This window comes from Lolium rigidum, chromosome 4 (assembly GCF_022539505.1).
Source record: "Lolium rigidum isolate FL_2022 chromosome 4, APGP_CSIRO_Lrig_0.1, whole genome shotgun sequence".
In the NCBI taxonomy this organism is placed as follows: domain Eukaryota; kingdom Viridiplantae; phylum Streptophyta; class Magnoliopsida; order Poales; family Poaceae; genus Lolium; species Lolium rigidum.
The window spans coordinates 222,419,996-222,441,221 of NC_061511.1; the positions used below are offsets into that span (position 1 = coordinate 222,419,996).

Here is a 21,226-nt window from a genome sequence, read left to right on the forward strand (position 1 = left end):
TAGTTGGTATTCAAATCACCTTCCAGTAGCCACTTTTCATGAGCTTTTTAGTACCAAAGCAACTCCTCATTAGCATAGATTTTCATAAGCTCAACTGAAGTTTCAGTCTTCCTAATGCTCAGGTCAGGGGGCAATTCTTAACTTCTTCTAAAGCTTCAATAGAAGCAAGCTCTTCTTTAAGCTCCATTTTCTTTTAGTATGACCATAAATATTCGAACCCCAACCCTTATTTTCTTTAAACGACAATTTCCTGTTGCTCTCATTTTACTTGATCCTACGATGGCATGTGTTGGAACTTTATATATACCATGAGCTTAATTACTCCTACTATAGACACACATCTCAATTTGGATCTCCATTCACGTCAAAGTTGCACAGCAAGCAAAATTCATTATTCCAATGTAAAACGGAGGTAACTCCCGGGATTATTAACGGAACGAAGGTTTACAACGGTTGACGCTGCCGCTACTACTGCTAGCAGCTTCACAAGGAAAATACATTCCCTTTACTCGCTCAATTTGCTGTCTTGAGCGTGTCCTGGATGATGTTGCTCACTGCAAAGGATGCCAAAATTGCAGTGAGCGGAAAGCACTAAACCAAACGTATGTACTATATAAAAACAAAGCTTAAATGCTTAATCCATTGCAGATCGGTACCTCTTTGTTTAGATGAGGTGACAGTGCCGGCCAGATTGTTTCTCCTAACATTTCTGCGTGAAGATACAAAAAGAACTTGTGTCAGTGGAAGTTGTAATTGAGAAAGGAAGGAAGTAAATGCAATGTGGCGTGTGAAATGAACTCACAGTTCAGCCAAGTCCCCGTCGAGAACAAGAGAGAGGATCTCCAGCGGCACCGTGCCGGTTAGCATGTTGCCGTACAACCGCCTGCACAAAAGAGGCCAAAATTATCAGTTCTTTTTCTAACGTTCTGCTATGGTTTCTGCGGGGTTTAGAGTCTAGATTTCGGACAACTGTGATTTTTTATGATATATGAAAAAAATCATGAGTATTGCATTTGCAAGTAATATTAATTTCACAAAATTGAGGAATAAGCAAGGACATACAAGTACTGCAATTTCGTGATGTTGCCCAGGGAAGCCGGGATAGATCCACTAAGGGCGTTCTCTTGAAGCTCCAAATTTCTAAGGTTCGTCAGACGGCCCAACGATGCCGGTATGGGTCCTGTCAGGTTGTTCCCATACAGCCTCCTGCAGACACACACGCAACACTTCTTATTAGTTCGTTCTGTTTAGCGTTTCACCGTCTGAAATTGTTCCGACAAGACTCGTACAGGTAACGCAGCGTCCCCACCGCCCCAAGCGAGGTTGGTATTGCGCCAGTGAGACTGTTGCTGTAAAGATCAAGGCTGACAAGGCTTGTCAGGTTTCCCAGTGTTGTCGGTATCGGTCCACTGAAGTTATTCCCATAAAGCTCGCTGCAAAGATGCGAAGATCAGTCTGCTGAAATTTGCAGTGCAATTAGAGAGCTCTGCATCAAGTTCTTACAGATACTGCAGGTTCTTCATTCCTCCCAGTTCAGCAACCAGGGTGCCTGAGAGGCCTGCATTTCCCAAATCCCTGCACAGTCAGGAAAAATACTAGTATGATTTAATTGATCTGCAAAGATTCAACAATACAACGCTCTTGAAAAAAAGGGTAAAAAAGAAAAAACCGAAGTAACATACACACGGATAACCGAGTTGTCATTGTTGCAGGTAACATGAAACCAAGTGCAGGGATTCACAAGGGTTGGATCCCAGCTTTGGAGAACATTGTTAGGGTCCTTCCATGTCTGCCTCTGCGTGTAAAGGATGTCACCTTCGGGCATATCAACAAATCGCAAATCAGCACAAAATCTCTGAGAAAAGAAGTTATTTGAGAATCACTAATTAGAATGTAGTACCTTCAGTGTTGCAGCTGGCAAGAGTTGCAAGAGCAAGAAGGCCGGTGAGGAGTGCTGCTCCAAACTGAGGAGCGGTCATTGCTAGAAACCTGAGGTGTGTTTGGTACAATGAAATGCAAGAGGGGAGGGGGCTCCTTATAAGCAATTCTGCAGCGATATCAGCTTCAGAGAATGAATGGTCCTCCTGAGACCCAGAGCTTTGAACTTTCAGGCTTTTGGCTTTTCTCCTCATTTGACCAGATGTTGTTCTATTGTGAAAATTTGGAAGTAGTTCCTGGATTTTGTTTTTGTTCTTCGGACCAGGAAAAGTTCAGCCTGTAAAGCCAGCTGATGTTCTGGAAGAGCATCAGATAATGTGGCACAGTACACCATGGAAGCCTCCTATGGAGACAATTTATTTCACAATCATGGTCCTTTTTCCCTTCCAGTCAGCAAAAACACTTCGATTTTTCAGCTAAAATACTCATCGCACTGACCAAGGTTGTGGTGCCAGTTCATGCGGCCAGGCCATGCAGGCCGGTGGAAAAGTGCCAAATGGAAAGCTTTGACGTAGCATACTATCAAGACTAAGTGTACTGTGTACAACACTACAGCTTGCAGGCCCACTGGTCACTGGCTTATCATTAGCTTCTATTTCTATTGATAGTCACTCAATGGTCAAGAGTCATGTTTACAACTTTGAACGAGATTTTTCTCGACGCCAATTTTGACCGCCAGAGCTAGTATAGAAATTGCGATACAGAGTGTAGCAAACTGAGCGCATTTGGTCAGTCTTTGGATCTTGCTTGAGTCAACTGGACAAGTTTAGTGCTATTAATTATTCAAAGGCAAACTCTCTTCCATTTTAGGTACTGTAGTACCAGAGGAATACATCATGTGCCAGTTCGTCAATGCCTATCCTTAGGTTAACTCGTATGGTAAAAGATGTTGCCGGCCACATCACCGTTCTAACATAGTGTGTTTCTTAGTACTCCCTGGCCCTAAATACTTTTTTTGAAAAAGGGCGCTTTATTACTCAAAAGTTTTGACGTAACACACCCGGTCTCTGCATAGCTAGGATGCACACAGCCGTTCGACAAGCTTACAACTTTAGTTCATAATGAAATGTAACGAGAAACAGAAGTCTATCATAGAATATGAGCCACAATCCGCAGACTATGCAGCTACCCATGTTGGGTAATAAACTCCTTGGCCGAAGTCTCCAATCGTGTAGACACCTCCGTAAATAGGTCGCGGTTCTTCACACGTTGAAGCGACGACCATGAACGGAGTGTAGCCGTAGACCGGTAGATTACCTGCATAAGAGAATAGTTTTTGTCATTAAAAACCTTGTCATTTCTACATAGCCATAGCGACCAAATAACGGCGATCGCTCCCACTCTGATAAGATTTTTAAACCTAACCTCTACCCCATTTAGCCAATTGCCAAAAAATTTGCAATGCTTCGAGGTGGATGCAAGCTAGATCCTATCTGAATGATTGACCAACCGGCAATGGAAGAAGAGATATTTTATTATCTCATCATCATGATAGAAAACACATTTCTTACAACCATGCCAATTACGTTTTGCAATGTTATCTTTGGTGAGGATAACACCCCGACGTAGAGACCAAACAAATACCTTCGTTTTTAGTGGTATCCTCAGCCACCAAATGCATTTATTATTGTAAACCGGTTGTATAGGCTGTATCAACGCTTCGTACATGGACTTTACCGAGAATACACCATTCTTGGTGAGTTCCCAGCGAAATATATCCTTCCCTTGAACCAATTGGATTGAAGTTAATTTCTGTAGCAGTTCATTCCAAGCGGTTAACCGGGGACCAACTACATCGCGTCTGAACGTCATAGATGGTGGGGATGTTTCCATCACTCCCTAAAGGGTCACATCCTTATGACGTACTATCCTGTACAAGGCAGGATATTGTTTTCGGAGTGTGGTTGCACCCAACCATCTATCTTCCCAGGACCGTATCTCCGACCCATCCCTAATGGAAAAGGAACCGTATGGGAAGAAGTGCTTCTTAGTTGCCATGATGCCAGCCCAAAAATGTGAATCTTCGGGTTTCCAAGAAACCTGAGACATTGCTTTTGAGCCTACATACTTTCTCCTCAATAGGTTTTGCCATACACCATCCTCAGTTAAAAATCTGGCCAACCACTTCCCAAGTAAGGCCTTATTTTTCAACTCTAGATCGTGGATACCGAGTCCACCTTGATCTTTAGGACGACATACGACATTCCATTTTGTCAACCGGTACTTTTTCTTTTCACTATCCCCTTGCCAAAAGAATCTTGATCGGAGATAATCCAATCGATGAAGAATTCCTTTGGGTAGTTGGAAGAATGATATCATATACAGTACCATGTTTGTGAGCACTGAATTGATGAGAACTAATCTTCCTCCCAGGGATAGCAATTTACTTTTCCAACTACTAAGCCTTTTCTGCAATCTTTTCTCGACAATTTTCCATTCAGCTAATGTTAGCCTCCGATGATGAATCGGGATGCCAAGGTAGCTAATTGGAAAGGTGCCTAAACCACATCCGAACAGTTCGGCATATTGGTTGGCTTCGTCTTGGGCGTCACCGAAGCAAAACAATTCACTCTTATGGAAATTGATCTTTAGACCAGACAATAACTCGAAAGTTGATAAAATTAATTTCAGATTTCTTGCTTTTTCCAGGTCATGTTCCATAAACAGAATTGTATCGTCAGCATACTGCAGAATAGAAAACCCCCCATCGACTAAATGGGGTACGACTCCTTCAATCTGACCATCTCCCTTGGCGCGCTCAATTAAAATGGCTAGCATATCCGTCACAATGTTAAATAACATTAGGGATAGAGGATCGCCTTGCCTCAACCCTTTCTTCGTTTGGAAGTATTTGCCAACGTCATTATTGACTTTGATGGCAACACTTCCTCCAAAGATAAAGTTGTGAATTAAAGCGTGCCATTCATGGGAAAAGCCTTTCATCCGGAGTGTCTGATGCAGAAAATACTTGTAACAGGTTCAACGAATCTGACACATTTTAGCCTATATTTTCCCTAAATCTGCGACAAATATTTTGGGCTCGAGGGAGTAGTATTTTTTAAAACTTCTAAAAACAAAACTTCGCTGACTAGCAGTTCATCTAATCTCGATGTTGTTCTCCGAATTTCATTTCCATTTGCATTCAGGTCACCTTGTTGCAGCCCTTGCTTTTGTTTCTCCAGGTTCTCAAGGTGGCCATAGTTGCTCCCAACTTTTCTTGCACATTTCTCAGATCTCCTGCACGTGGATGCCTAGACCAAGCTTCAGAAATTGGTTCATGCAGGGATCAGACCACTGCCCAGACCTTGTGGGGGAAAAAGACATCAGGACAGAAATAGAAAGTGAACAAAGAACGAATAGAGATGACTCATAAGATCTGGGCAGTGGTCTGATCATGAAGAGACCAACTAATAACACTCCCATACTTTGTACAAAGTACCCTTCAGATAATGGTGTTGAAAATCCTACATAATCAGCGGAGTCGAGAGTAACTTAACTTCGGAAAAGGGGACTTTACAGCAACAATATGCTTTACATTCAGCGATCACCAAGAATCAGCAGTTTGCTCAGTTTTGAGCAAACATTTAAATATCATTACTATTGAAGAATTCAGGAAATACTTCAGTGGCAACAACAAAGAACGATTAAGAAAACAACCCACATAATACAGAAAGTGAAAATAACACCAGTACCAGTGTTACTACACGCTGGTATCATACAAGATAGTCTTCTGGCATTATACTAAGGTACCAGATATAGCAAACTCGAAAGTGCTATAAGTAGGCTAACTACACAGGTTTTGACAGGACACAAAATGAATAAGTCAAACAGGTAAGAACTACTAGCTACATGCGTGTGGATGGATCACAGACACCCATGACATAACGAAAAACGGTGGAAACATGTATCGGTTGTAAAATGAAACCATGCATCTTAATTTAGAAGCCCCGTTCTCTACCTGAAGCTTCATTCATTGTTCTGCCAAGAACTCATCATTGTTTTTTCCGTCTTTCATGCCAAGCATCAGCGACTATAGGAGATTTGCATCTAATACAAAGAAAATAAGAAAGGTAACTTGTGACTCGAAGCCCTGATAGTTTGTCAACACTATTGTCTTCAGGCGCAGGTCAAGACATATAATCAGGTTACGGTGCTTACAACGCCACAAATTGCCTGGTTTTGATTTATATGACTGAAAAGAACATAGGCAAACAATGAAATCAACAACTTCAGACCAAAAGTAGATTACAGAAGTAGTTGACCTATCAATGAAGAATCATCACCTTAATGTACAACTTCTCCAAGCACAAAAGCATCTCATCAACTCAATAGTCACGTCCAAACAAAGACTGTGCATGTCAAGAGCTACAATCTTGACCTTGTGCCCCTCCGTTATCAGCTTATCAACACACAATTCCTTTCACCAAGTAGGAAAGACAACATGATGCAATGCACATGTCAGGTGATAGTTAACTTTTCTGCACACAAAAATGCAACTGAGAGACGTACCTTGGAAGGTGAAGTCGGAGAGGTCGCATCCGCCGATGTTGGCAACACAAAGGGTGCGGGAGAAGCGGAAGATTAATGCCCGCTGCAGCTGCTCTAAGTCTCTAACTGACTATCGAGGAAATCAAGCTCCTCAAGGTTGTCCACAGAGGAGGACCGGAGGCAAGCCTCCACGGTATCGGCTGGGATGTTGCGGATTTAAGTGTTGACATAGAGACGACGGTTAGGTCCATGGTGGGAGGAAAGGATGTGTGAGACATCGGCAACATGGAGACTCTCCCCGCCGACGATAGTGAGATCACTTGTAGTCGAAATTAAGAGGAGAGCCAGAGATTGCGCCACCGGGATGCGAGGATTCGGGTGCAAGTGCCTTCCTTGGTTTTGAGAAGGGGGGTGATGTCACGGAGGACGGCTTCGGGGAGGCTGTTGAGGCGGTCGGCACCTCCACCCATTCCTTCGTCACCTTCACCCACTCCGAGAGAATCAAGCGCTTTGATTGTCACAGTGTGGCTGATTTCCACTTCAACTAGCACCGCATGCCTTCATCTCCGTCGGCTGGACCACGGTTAGCAGCGGAGCCAGGATTCGGGTAAGTTGCTGACCAAAAACTAAGTGTGCTTATAAGTTACAACTACACCCAGAAAACACTCATGGCCATTCGGAATGAGAGGAACGCGAGGGTCTTCCACAACAAGCAAGCTCCAACGGTGGCTATGTTAGAAAAAATGAGAAAGGAGGCAAAACATTGGGTAACCGTGGGCGTGAAGAAGTTGAGTGAATTTTTGCCGGGAGATTAAACCGGAGTGCAGCCTTTTTCTTTTTTCCAATGCAACTTTCTTAAACTTCTCCTTAATTAATTAAATGATGCTGCCTCCGTTTAAATAAAAAATCATGGTCAGGACATAATTCTTTTTGGCTCGATTGCACAATTGAGCATCTAATTTGAACACAATTGCTAACCACTAGTGTTGTTACTTGCTTGAGTTGAGATTGAAGGCTGTATACCAGCAGCTCTGATCCGTGGAGCTGCTTCAGTTAGTGCAGCTCGTACAGTTGAGTGGTACTTTTTTTTTCTTTTTTTCAAGCCATCCAACAAGGGATCGAATTTTATTATCGGCGAGATAACGAAACCATGTTCAGGCAGATTACAAGAAACACAAAAACAAAAGGAAAGCGCCGCCCTACTGCTAGCGTCCGACGAACAGCGACCGAAATAAACTTTGTAGCCTTATTACAAGGGTAACGACGATGAGGCAACACATGTAGAAACGATCTCCCACAAGATCAAGCCACCAAGCAAAAAGGAGCACCAGGCGAAAGACAGTATGAAACAACATCATCCAAACGGATCCCCAAAGCTTTTCCTCAGGCAATATCTCTAGTTTCTTTGTCATCGTCAGGCTTCTTGTTTTCAAGGCGAAGTGGAGGATCTGGGCTAGAATTCCCAGTCTCAGCATTTCCTCCAGTCGATGCCAGCCGCATGAGATTATCTGCTCCAGCCTGGATATCTGCAGCATCTTTCTCCCCATAGAGCCCTGCCCAATAGTTCATAAACACAACAGCATAGCTGATTAGTTCAAAGGGGGAGTGAATCAACTTATTTTCGAAATAGCCTTTATTTCTCAGTTTCCAGATTGCCCAGCAAATTGCTGCCAAACCAGCAATCTGAGTGTTGCGGCTGGTAGGAACAAAATTGGGAAAAGTTCCCAGGACGAGTAGGGGAGCCAATGGCTGCTGCAACAGCGCTCCAGACAAATTTGGCTGCAGCACATCCAAAGAAAAGATGACTGATGGTTTCATGTTCTCTACAAAACTGACATAAAGGACTTCCAGTCCAGTTGCGCCTGATCAAATTGTCTTTGGTAGCAATGGCATTGTGCCAGATCAGCCAAAGCCATATCTTAATTTTTAGGGGAATTTTACTTTTCCACAAGTGTCTAAAGGATCTGTCTATCTCATTGCTGCACAGATGTTTATAAACTGACTTAGCCCATTTCTCATCTTTTTCCTGACTCAAATTATTGATCTGATTTAGCAGAGACAATAAGCCATCTCTCTGCAGGATCAGATCAGGTGTTAGCCATCTCCTGAAGGTAAACATCCATCCCATAGGAGCAGTTGTAGCAACTGTCACAAGTTGTTCATTGCAAATACAATAGAGATCAGGGAACATGTCTTTTAAAGGGCTTATACTGCACCAGGAGTCTCCCCAAAAACTAGTCCAAGCCCCATTCCCCACCTGCATCCTTCTGCCACACAAGTACAGCTTCTTTACCTGTAGCATATCAGCCCACAAGGGGGAATCTCCAAGTCTGTGTTTGGTATAGAAAACACCAGAGCCTTTGAGATACTTTAAGTTCATAAAATCTTGCTAAGGGCCAGAGTTTTCGCTCCAGTTTCTACCAACATTTGCACATCAGACTGATGTTAAATTTGAACAAATCTTTTACACCTAGGCCCCCTTTTCTCTTTGGTTTACATATCCACTTCCATCTCACAAAATGATATTTTCTTTTATCAGCACTACCAGCCCAGAAGAAGGATCTGATAGGTTTGTCCATTTGCTCAATATTTGTTTTATGCAGCAATCTCATAGACATCTGATAAACTGCAGCACTAGACAAGCAGGCATCTATTTTCACCAGTCTTCCACCAATGGACATGGAATTACTAATCTAGCCACTCATTTTTTTCTTGGTTTTATCACCAAGGAAGCTCATCTCACCTACAGTGGTCCTTCTAGCACAAACAGGAGTCCCCAGGTACTTGATGGGCCAGCTCCCTCTTTGACAATTGAACAAATCAGCAAAGCAGTTTAATTTAATATCATCCTCCATAATCAACATCACCTCACTTTTCTCAAAGTTGATTTTCAAGCCAGACATAGATTCAAAGATATAAAGCAAAAGTTTCAAGTTTATAGCATGTTGCAAATCATCTTGAATCAGCAGAATGGTATCATCAGCATATTGTAACATAGCAACCCCATGATGGATCAGATTAATGGCCAAACCAGTGAGCAATCCATTTTGTTGAGCCAATTGGACCATTTTAGCCAAGCTGTTTGCTGCCATATTGAACAGGAAGGGGGCAAATAGATCACCCTATCTCACCCCTTTGTAGCTAGTAAAGTAAGGTTGAAAGGACGAGATGTCGCCTAGAGGGGGGGTGAATAGGCGTTTAAAAACTCTTACGGATTTGGCGTGTAAGAATGCGGAATTAAACTATGTTTATTCTACAAGCACAAACCCTAAATATGCTAGGCTCACCTAAGTGCAACAACAACAACTAGAGCTAAGCAAGATAGGCACAAGATATATGTAGCACAAGTGATAGCAAGATATATGTACTTCAAGCACGATGGCTATCACAAGGAAAGTAAGCTCGGGTATAGAAATAACCGAGGCACGCGGAGACGAGGATGTATTCCCGTGTTCCCTTCCTTTGCAAGAAGGTACGTCACGTTTGGAGGAGTGGAGGTCCCACGAAGGATTCCCCAACGCCACGAAGGCTCACCCTATTCTCCGAGCCAAACCCACGAAGGATAATGGCCCCTTCCTTATGGTTAGCTTTTTCTCCACTCCGGAGATGGCAAGCTCCACAACCACTTCACAAGCTCCACGAAGGAGAATCCCGGGCCTCTTCACAATCTTCCTTGAAGAGATCACCGGAGCACCAACCGCCAAGCCAACTAGGAGGTCTCCCTCCAAGAGTAACAAGCTCACGGTCTCTCACTCGAACTAATCGTGGTGGAGAGCTCAACACTATGCAATGATGCAAAGCAAGAACACTAGAGGTGTTCAAATCCTTCACACTCAAATCCCACCAAAGCAACAGATGCTAGGATGAGATTAGAGAGGAAGAACAATGGGGAAAGTCAACAAAAGACTCCAAGATCTAGATCTAAAGAGTTCCCCTCACTTAGAGGAGAAATGGATTGGTGGGGATTGTAGATCTAGATCTCCTCTCTTAGATCCCTCAAGAATGAGCAAGAATCATGGGGGGAATCAAGAGAGAGGGCAAGTTCTTCAAAGGCAACAATGGAGGAGAGAGAATGGAAGAACTTATCCAGCCCAAGGTGAAAGAAGGGCTATTTATTGCCCAAGAGCAAATATAACCGTTGGGGAAAAGTTGGGCTGAGTCAACCGTCGAGGAGCCCGGTCAACCGGACCACAGACCGGGCCGCACGGTGCAGGACCCGGTCAGACCGGGCCACAGACCGGACCAGCCGGTTCGTGACCGGGGCGAGACTTCCGTTTTTTAGATATGGAGACTCCTCACAGGATATTTTTAGATGTTTTTAGAGAGGGAGTCTCCCACCGTCAAGAAACGGTGAAGGCGTCCAAACTCGAAAACGCAATAGAAGATGCATGCGAATTCCGTTTTCGATGAACTTGGGCTTGTTGTAAAGCTAGCAACAAGCTCAAGAACCTCACACAGAGAAACACCAAGAAGCAATAGGGATATGCAAAGTATGCAAAGGATTGAGCTCCCTAAGACGATGTGATCAAGTTACCCAACCGAAAGCCCCTCTTGATAGTGCGGCTATCTATCCTATAATCCGGTCACCCAACATCCACCTTGAGACCGGTAAAAGGAAAACCTAGCAAGGCCATACCTTTGCCTTGCGCATCCCGCTTGATCTTGATGATAACTCTTCAAGCTCCACTCAAGCCGGAATGCCTCACTTGATCATCGTTACTCCGTGAAGACTCACAAATGCTCCCCCATACACCATGATGGGAAAGCTCCATTGATGCACATCTTCACTTGTCCATTATCACCAAATGGACGGCAAGCTTCAAGCATATGATCCTCTTGAGATGCTCAACTTGAACTTTCCCAACTCAACCTTGATGACGATCACAACTTGATGTCATCCTCTCATGGGCTATATGAGATCTCCCTTTTGATGCATGCCCATGGAAAGATACCTAACCCACATAGACAACACAAGGGCATATATATGATGGGTTAGTTCATGAAGCATAATTGACAAGGCTTACCATACCACATGACTTCACGTGGCACATTCTTCATGCTTCATGTGTTGACCAATCTTGAATCTATTCTTCACTCTTTGTATTGGTCAACTTTGTATCTTCTCATGCTCTATCATACTATCTTGAGGTGTATAAAGAATTCTTCATTTGTTTGTATGCTCTAAATCTTAGTCAACCATAGCTCAACTCATGAGACTATCATGACACCGACTTAGAGCCATAACTTGAATTCTTCACTTAGAATCAAGCACTCAAGATCTTGATCATTCATTGCTTATCACATAAGCTAGAGCAAGGCTAATATTGAGTTCCACATAGGAACTCCATCTTGATTTCTTCTTCTTGACCATATCACATATATGTCTTCAAATCGATGATCTTGATGCCAATACTCAAGGTATATCTTTATCTTCGTGGCATCCATACTTGAATCCAACACATGGACTACAAGTAGTACCTATGGAATATTCCTTCATATAAACTCAATGAAAACATTAGTCCATAGGGGTTGTCACTAATTACCAAAACCACACATAGGGGCAATATACCCTTACAAAGGTCCCGCCTTATCATTCACTTTTACACTAAGGGTCCCTCTTGTAACCACTTTCCTAATCCAGGTCATCCAGTTACCACTAAAACCTTTTTGTTTGCAGCAATCAAACAGGAATTCCCAGTTTACTTTATCATAGGCTTTTTCAAAGTCAATTTTCAGGATAACCCCTTGTTGCTTCCTGAATTTGCTTTCTCTAAGAACCTCTTGCAACAGCATCACTCCATCTGTGATGTATCTTCCTTCAACAAATGCAGTTTGATAGGGATGCAACAACTTATTCATTACTAGAACTGCTCTGACAGTCAAAGCTTTGGACACAATCTTGAAAAAAACTTGGAGCAAACAAATAGGCCTGAACTTCTGTATTATATCAGCCTCTACAGATTTTGGGATCAAAGTAATAATCCCATAGTTAATTCTATCCAAATCAATTTTTTGGTCAAACAGATCATCAAATACTGCCATGACATCATGTTTAACAATCTCCCAACAGTGTTGATAAAATTCAATTGGGAACCCATCAGGACCAACAGCTTTATTTTTCTCCATCTGGTCAACAATATCTTTGATTTATTCCATAGAGGATCTTCTATCCATGTCCAGACGATCTAAATTATTCAGTTTCTCCCTTTCTTCCCAAATCTCATCGTCTAATATGATACCTGTGTCAGCTACAGGCCCAAAAAGGTCCTTATAGAAAGAAGTGGCATGATCCAATAAGGCATCATCACCCTGAATAATAGTATCACCTTTTTTCAAGGAAAAAATAGTCCTTTTCCTTTTGCAACCATTGGAAGCTCTGTGGAAGAAAGCAGAATTACTATCTTCATGTAGCAGCCAGTTTTCTCTTGACCTCTAGCGCTAAAAACATTCCTCATTATCAAGGATTTTTAGTAACTCTTGCTGTATCAAAATTTTCCTTTTCCGTTGATCTGGAGATAAATTTTCATTTTCCTCTTTTTCCTCTAGATTTTTCAACTCTAAAGAGATATCTTTCTTTTTCTTGATATCAGTACCTCTCAAATTAGCTCCCCACCCCTTCAAGCTTTTCTTGACATTTTTCAGTTTCTTTTGTAGTCTGTCCAAACTATTATTGGCCACCACATATTGTGCCCAACTCCTCCTGACCCTGTCCAAGAAATCTTCTTCCTTCACCCATCTTTTTTCAAATCTGAAATCTCTGTTTATGTTTGCTCTGGCTTCCATTGTGTCAAGAATCAAAGGATTATGATCAGATAAATCTCTCACAAGCTTGTGAACAATAGTCAAAGGGAAAATATCTTCCCAAGAGCTACTCATCAGGAATCTATCAAGTTTCTCCAGAGTATGGTCAGCATGATTATTAGACCAAGTGTATTGACCACCAGACATGTGAATTTCTCTAAGAGCATAAGTATTTATGATGGAGTTGAAAATATCTGACCATTTGTTGTGACACATAGGCTTATTCTTTTCAAAGGAGAATCTCAACAGATTAAAGTCTCCCCCAATCAAAAGTGACAAAGATTGATTGCTGGAGACATTCCCTAATTCTGCAAGGAATTCTTCTTTATCACAAATTTGTGCTGCTCCATAGACAATGACCAAGCACCACTTTACCATCAATTTCAAATCAACCAAAGTCACCTTGATATGAAATTTGCCAACACAAGTATCACAAATGGTAATCCTGGATAGCCTAAAACCACCCAGGATACCATCTCTTCTACCAACTGAGCTGATCCATTTCCAATCAAACTCACCTCTGGGATCAATCCTCCTAAAAAAGGAGGGAGAATATCTTTCTTTATAGTTTACGGGGACCAATGAAGTCCAACTGCTGATGTTTCAGTAAATTTGACAGGAAACCACTCATACCTTTTTTGCCAACCCCTATGCAATTCAAAGTTGCACCTATCATAGATACTTAGGGTTTTTTCCTTCTCCTGGTTCCAGCCACAATGCCAATCAAAGGGTGGTCACTGTTGGCTTTCATCAAGGCAGCACATGATTTTGATTGTGCTCCCACAGTGGCATCACCTGATTTTGATCGTGATCCACCCCTCCTAATCTTACAAGCAGATTTTCTTTCTCTCTTTTTCCTCCTAGACATAACAGGAGTGAAGCCATCAGCATCTTCCAGTGCAGTACCACTCTGATCAGTACCAAACCCAAGCAGGAGAACCTGACTGATATCTGTTGCATCAGGAGGAGCAGGATTGTCCTGAACCTCTACAATAGCATGTCTAGCAATTTCTAGACCTTTCAAGTAATTAATTTACTCAAGAGAAAAATAATCAGGTCTAACACCCATCTCCAAATCTCTACTCATAACATCATCATCATCTAGTAAGGAAAAGGAATTATGAGTGTTTAAGTTAGTACCTGGGATGTTTCTAGCTTCAGTATTCTCCCTAGCCCTAGTGTCGATTCTTGTATTATGGACTCCAAGAGACTCCAACCTGGAACTCATCCTGGGCGCAGGCTGTTGTACTCCACCACCAGCAATCAGAGTATTGCCATCACCTGGAGATTCATTGTCAGTAGGGGGATTATCAACCTGAGAGAGAGGTTCTTCTTGTGTATCAGGCTCTAGTTGCGAGCCATCAATAGGAATAACCACTGCAGTTCTTTCATGCCTGAGAGAAGGGGCAGCAAGAGCAAGGACGCCCTGACCCTGTGTGAGATAAGGAACATCAGAGGTTTGAGAGCTTTCTCCACTGTTGTCATAGTCCACCATTTCATCAGCCGGTCCAGCTCCTTCATTCACATTTTCAACAATTGGATCTAGGATCCCACTATAGGCTTTTTGTATCATAAAAGCTTTGTCACTTTTTGACTTGGCCAGAGAATTGATGAATTTACTAAAGGAATTATCCACATTCTGACTAGAAGAGCCTCCTCCTTCCTTCAATGGCACATAAGCCAGCGCATCAACCACCTCTATGTGTACCTCAGGCAGAACAGGGGAACATTTGTCAATGGCAGCAGAAGAGGAGTCTGGCTCTCCCTCCAGCTGACAAGCATTAGTGGAGGAATCTTCTTCAAACATTTTCCTTTTACCAGTATCTTTGTTTCTTGGAGAGGGTGATATCTGAACAGAGTTCTGCCTATGGTTACCAGTGTGTGAATTGCCAGTGATTTTGGGAGGAGCAGATTGGGAGCCAGCATCAGACTCTTGCAGCCCAGTTCTCTGCCTTTTTGGTGTACCTTGATTGCCCTCATTGTCTTGAGTATCAGCAGGCACACTGACTTTGTTACCAGCAATGGGGTAGGGTCAAACAGCTCCCTAGTGTACGGAAACTGATAGAATCCCTTCTTGATTTCGTCAATCCTTGAATTGGGAACAAGGGCTAGGTCCTGACTTCCAATATTCACTCTCACATAAGAGAAATGCCTGAGGAATTTTTTATCCAGAGCAAGTGGCTTCCCCACAAGACTAGCTGCATAGAACACTGTTGACTTGTTCCTAAACTTCATTGGAATTCCTTTTATCCTGAACCATGCCTCATGCATGATAGATATTGATTCAATGTCTCCAGACCATTTCTCTAAGCTAATGATAGCACCAGGTACAGTCCTCATGAACAACTTTCCAAAGTGAGCCAATTCATCAATAGCTTTGGCAGAGAGAAATCTAGTCCTAAACTCAGTGGAGGAAACTTCTTCGGCAAAAAAAAAACACCAGTTAATCTTCATAGACTCATTCCAGACATTAAACTCATGCTCAATATTCCTGCAATTCACCTCACCCTTTTCCACAGTGATATGTGCATAATTAAGCTGGTCAACAAGATAGTTATCTTCCTCGGGGCAGGGATTGAGTAGAAGCCAGAACCAAACTCTTCACTGCCAAAAAACGGGCATTGTATTCCCAAGGATCACACTCTTGACAAATAGAAACATGATGATTACCACCATAGTTACTGCAAACACTGAAGCAGCAGTTTCTAGGAGTATTATCCACCTTTCTACCAGCAGGAACCAAGGAAGCAGGAGCGGGTGGAGGTACAGAGGACCCCACCGGCTCCGGCAACGAAACAAGAGATTGTGAATTGTCTGCAACTACCCCTGACCGAGTCTGAGTTTGGATTTGAGGAGCTACTGCTACAACATCTGCAGCTACATCGTTAGAGGATGGTAGGGATGAGGTAATCGGACTTACATCAACAGATCGAGCAGAGGTAGGGTTGGAAGAAGCGCCAGGAATCATCTCAGCACGATGAGCCCACCGATCTCTTGCCCTCATCTTCTTTGCGGATCCTCTCTGCAAGAGCACGCTCGCGTGCCGTCTTCTTAGAGATCCGGGTTGCTTCCCGGTGACGCTCTTCATCGAGTCGCCTACGCTCCTCAACTCTGCGTCGTTCTTCAAATCGGAGCCGCTCTTGATCCGCCAGGCGCTGCTCTTCTTCTCTGCGGCGGTTATCCTCCTCCCGCCGCCACTCATCTTCACGGCGACGCTCATCTTCCCAGCGACGTTACTCATCACGTCGATCTGCATCAGATCCAGCCCTCGGACGATATCCGAACTAGTTGCGTGGTGAAGCTCTTCTCGGAGGAGAGCGGCGCGGGCCGCCGAATCTCCGATCCATCCTGGGCTGAGCAACGACCTGCGCAAACGACCTCTGGTCACCGGCAGCCGTCCCCGACCAACTCTGCATGGATTGGGTGGATGGAAAAGTGGATCTGGGCGACAAAGGGAGCGAGACGAAGACGACCGCTCCAGTCTCTGCGTTTCTAGGGTTCGCCCGGAACTAGCTGGGGGAAACTGCCTAAATTGTTCACCCGTATGCACAGTATTGGGCTGAAGCCCACTGTCTCTCCCAAAGGCCGCCATGGACGCTGTATTCAAAGCTCTGCTATTCCGATCCAACCTAACCACTTCGCAAACCCGTGCGGTGGGCGGTCCGTAGCGATGGGCTCGGCCAAAGAAAATCTGGTCCATGCTGCATCCCAGAACTGGGCCAACCACGATTCGAATCCCATTGATTTCCCGCGCAGCACCAAGATCAACCTCGAAATCATGGCGATCGGCTTCACAGATGAAATTCCGATCTAGATCAAGCAAGTGGGTCGTCAATCGATCCCGAATCAGAACACCAACCCTACGAGAAATAAGACCATCTCGAGCGGAAAGGAAAACCGCTGCGCGCTCAACTAGCGGCGGCGGTTCCCCGGTAGCAACTCTTGACGGCGGGGTTGAAGACGGCGGAGGGAGTGGTGGCGGTGGCGGCTACGGCGGCGGACTTGGTGGGTTACTTGGTGGGGACGTCATCGAACGCACCGTGCAGGATACTAACTACAGACATGGCAGTTGAGTGGTACTGACACCGATGGATCAAATATCCTCACCACCTCTATTTCTGTACAATGGCATTGATAACAAAATGCATGAATACAATAGTTTAGAGGGGGAAATGATACGATCCTACAAATTAGAAATTACCCTAGAAGTCGTCAGCGAGCAGCTGAGCGGGCAGAGGGGTGAACCAGAAAGCAGCAGCTGCGTTCATCAGGGACCAGGACGGAGGCGGTGCAGTCGCGCTGCGCTCAGCCAGCACAGCGGCGGCCGGCAGGGGAGGGGAGCCGGGGTTCGGGAGGCGACAATACGACGGCGATGCGCGGCGGCACGGCAGCAGTGCGTAGCTTGTGTTGGGGCGGACCGGCCGAGGAGTACGGATCAGAAGCAGGCGAGCACAGCAGAGGCTGGAGGCGCGCGGCCGGCATGGGGATGAACGATGGCGTGGCGGCTCCGAGTCTATGGAGTCTGGAGCCTGGGCTTTGCTGACAGAGAAAGGTTCGAACGTTGATGGGCTTCTAGTGGGCTTAGACCCCGAGCCAGGGCAAGGAGAACGGGCTTGCTCACTTGGCCCGTTAACCGTATCTGCGCGCGCCATTTTTAGGTGTGGCCGGCCATAGTGGGGGCACCTATACACCGACCTGGTCGGCGTATACGGGATACCGCACACCCCAGCGACCAGGTCGGTTGGTTGGGCCGCGACCCATTAAGAGTGGGTACGTTTTTTCTTCTTTCTTTTTTGCTGTTTTTTTCTGTTAATATTTTTCTTTTTCAATATCTAAACTTTTAAAAATATATTTTCGGAGAACAAATTTTAAAATCTGTTTAGATTCGAAATTTCGAAATTTTAAAAATGTTCGGATTTTAATTTAATTTTTTTTTCGAAATTTGAACATTTTCGGATATGGACATAATTTAAATTTTAACATTTTTTAAAATTTGTAAAATTTATTTTTTCGAAAAATTTAACATTTTAGTTATGAATATTTTTTGAATTTAAACATCTTTCCAAATTTGAACGCTTTATATATTTGAACGTTTTTCAAATTTAAACAAAAATAAAAATAAACAGGAAAAAAAAGAAACAAAAAAAGAAAAAAAAGAAACAGAAAATAAAAAAGGAAAAGGAAAGAAAAAAGAAAAAAAGGAAACAGAAAACAGAAATAACAGGCGAACTGGGCCGACCTGGTCGGTGTAGAGGAATTGCGGGCCATAGCCCCCACCGCCCACTTTCAGAGTTTCAGACGACAAGGCTTCACTGTCCTCGCCGGAGCGCATCCGCCATTTCGCTACTTTGACCCTCCACTGGTAAGCGCCCACCTCTGTTCTCCCCCCTACGGACCTGGTCTGTGGTCGCTCACCATTCCTTGGTCTTATAGTCCTATACCAATCCAAACCCTAGCACCCCCCCCCCCTACCCCCACCATCCTTGATGCTTTGATGGCACCTAACTAATTGGCCAATCAACATTGCTGTTTAGCTTATGATTTTCATGCAAGGGCACACATCTGGAGAGATCTAAAGAAGGTAACATCGTTTGGTCAGAACAGTGCGAATATTCCGAAAGAGCCCTTTTTATTAGCTTCAGGTTCTATTTTGCTTCAGCAGCGACCATGTCGTCAATTTTTTTTACTATGTGCGGAACTCCAAGATGTGTGCGAAGAGACTGATCCCCGCTCTGTTATAACAATTGCCCACTATGAGCAGCAAGAACCATCAGTTAAGATACTAGTTAGGAACTTGGGATGGATAGGATGGTAATGGTCTGATGGAGACCAGGAGGTAATCTGATAAATCTGGTGATTGGTGCAAAAAAGATATACATTCTTGATGTATCTCGAACATTTCTGTCCATGGAATGAATACAAGTTTTATGTAACCTAGCGTGCACCACATGCAGTTATGTTAGTTATTCTAAAACTAGCACACTAAGAAAGTGGGCACTCGATGTGCGTTGGGTGGCTCTAGCATACATGGTTAATGGGTTACACCTACTTGAATGATACATGTGAAATCGAAATTCTTTTCCACTTTCTTCAGTACAAACCTATAGACTGGGTGGGTCTGTTTTACCCATTTATTTTCTCTGATTCTGCAAAACTATAGACTGCAGCTTGGTTTGCTAGCAACTATTTTGTTCCAACTAAAAATAAGATATTCAAATGATTGAATTCCATTGTGACTTATTGTTACCGTGTTTAAAGATAGGTCTTTTTTTTTTTTGACCGTGTCAATTTTGCCTTCCAGTAATCTGGCCATAAAAGATGGACTCTAAGAAGGTGTTCACTGCTGGTACTCTGACTGATGATATAGTGGTGGAAATCCTCTCTTGGGTGCCGTACAAGTCTTTCTGCCGCTTCAAATGTGTCTCGAAGGCCTGGCTTGCTTTCTCCTCTGATCCGCACTACCATCAGAAACTGCTGAAGATTCCCACTGGTCTTTTTCACAAGGGCAAAGATGGGTCTGCTGTCCAGCTTCTTAGCCTGTCCCCAAATGACGAGGGAATTGATGGAGCTCTTACATTCTTGCTGCACCATGAGCATTTGGAATTTGTGGACTGTTGCAATGGCCTAGTTCTCTGCAAGTACAAGAGCAGCTATACTTCTCCAGATATTTGTCGCTTCATCGTGTGCAACCCGGCAACACGAGAGTGGAGGACGCTTCCTGATACCCATCCTAGCCCATATGGTCCAGGTGGCTCCTTGTATACAACTCTTTTGGCCTTTGATCCATCATGGTCATCGCAGTTCTATGTCTTTAACTTTGAGAAGAGGCACCACGACAATTATTTGCAACTTGATGTTAGGAAACTTGAAGTGTTCTCCTCTGAGCTATCCACGTGGCTTGTGGATGCTGCATGGAGTTCTCCTATACAGGTTCATAAATCTCGTGGCTTTATAGGTGGAGTGTTGTATGTGCAGACTTACGGCCGTGAGAATCTGGTGTTCAAGGGCTTGGAGGCAATGATTTCAGGCATTCCGCCCCATCATTTCACTATCAAGATGCAGCATGACCCTTGGAGGCTTGCGAATGGTTGCTTTGGTCAATCATCGGGGTTCTTGCAGTGTGCATTTCCGGAGGAGAGTGGTGATACGGTTGCAGTTTTCAATCTTGATAGCTGTCGTCCTTACAAGTGGTCTTTGAAGCATCGCCTTAGCGCGAGGGATGTGTTCTGAAAGGATGACCTTGTTCACAGTTATGGAAGCTTCTTACGTTGGATTACTTATAGGGTTGTGGCTCTTGACCTGGATAGAGAGGTTCTCTTCCTCGTCGACAGAGATTCAGACAAGCTCTTATCATACAACATCAACACTGGGAACCATAGTGTGATCCAAGATGATTGGCTTCTTAGAGACTGCGCCTATTATGTGGCTTGCTATTCAAAGCTTCCAGGCTGAGCCATGTATGTGATGTAGCGAGTAGTAGCATCTCTTGTGTGCACTTTTTTTTTTCTTTTCATCTTGTTATTACAGATGCTGCATCTGCCCTTTTCGCAGTCGACAAGAAACTTGTTAACTATTCAGGTTCTAGTTGACAATGATGCCCCATGTTGTGGATGTTTTGTGTTTGTTTTCCAACAGATAAGATTGATTGTGTTGGCTGCATGGCATAGAAACATAATTTAGTAATGGGGACGCAAATGAGCTTAGCTGCCTATTTTCTGTGTTAATTAAACAGGCTATTGCTGGTGTGGCTAAGCACACCTCATGTTCTTAACAGAATGGTATAGGCTGAGGAATGTCTTCTGTGTTTCTTATGCTTCTCTTGTTCTTGCATGCTTTGCACTGGGGAGGAAAAGCTGCCCCTTTGAACAAAAGAGATGTGGGCAACTTACTCACTCACTTCTTGTGCTCCATATGAAGATTTTACTTACATTTTGAAAGTTGATTTTTTTCAATTTTGCATGTAGTTGTCTCATACATGTATGTATAACCTCATGGATAA

At 43.7% G+C, this 21,226-nt stretch overlaps 2 protein-coding genes across 3 annotated transcripts; one reads left to right on the forward strand and one right to left on the reverse strand.

Annotated features, from left to right (window-relative positions):
• Nucleotides 1–371: 371 nt before the first annotated feature.
• Nucleotides 372–2,009, reverse strand: LOC124649568 (somatic embryogenesis receptor kinase 1-like). Its single transcript, XM_047189174.1, has 8 exons — nt 1,901–2,009; nt 1,683–1,815; nt 1,504–1,575; nt 1,290–1,433; nt 1,063–1,206; nt 803–883; nt 657–709; nt 372–554 (listed from the first exon to the last, which is right to left on the reverse strand). Exons 1-8 carry the CDS (start codon nt 1,977–1,979, stop codon nt 514–516), a joined length of 747 nt encoding a protein of 248 aa, XP_047045130.1. The 5' UTR covers nt 1,980–2,009; the 3' UTR covers nt 372–513.
• A 16,754-nt stretch (nt 2,010–18,763) lies between these two features.
• On the forward strand, nt 18,764–20,764 carry LOC124650590 (F-box protein At5g07610-like). 2 transcript variants are annotated; one of them, XM_047190105.1, is made up of 4 exons: nt 18,785–18,808; nt 18,887–18,985; nt 19,021–19,063; nt 19,529–20,764. In XM_047190105.1, the coding sequence occupies exon 4, from the start codon at nt 19,546–19,548 to the stop codon at nt 20,455–20,457; it is 912 nt and encodes a 303-aa protein (XP_047046061.1). In that variant the 5' UTR covers nt 18,785–18,808; nt 18,887–18,985; nt 19,021–19,063; nt 19,529–19,545; the 3' UTR covers nt 20,458–20,764. The 2 variants fall into 2 exon arrangements, with proteins under 2 accessions (XP_047046062.1, XP_047046061.1); XM_047190106.1 differs by lacking the exons at nt 18,887–18,985; nt 19,021–19,063 and having other exon boundaries at nt 18,764–18,808.
• The last annotated feature ends 462 nt before the right edge of the window (nt 20,765–21,226 follow it).

Coding starts and splice junctions, on each gene's coding strand:
- LOC124649568 (XM_047189174.1), bottom strand. CDS start 1,979: ATGACCGCTCCTCAGTTTGGAGCAGCACTCCTCACCGGCCTTCTTGCT. Junction 884..1,062: donor ATCACGAAATTGCAGTACTT/GTATGTCCTTGC, acceptor TCTTTTGTGCAG/GCGGTTGTACGGCAACATGC. Junction 710..802: donor GACGGGGACTTGGCTGAACT/GTGAGTTCATTT, acceptor ATCTTCACGCAG/AAATGTTAGGAGAAACAATC.
- LOC124650590 (XM_047190106.1), top strand. CDS start 19,546: ATGGACTCTAAGAAGGTGTTCACTGCTGGTACTCTGACTGATGATATA.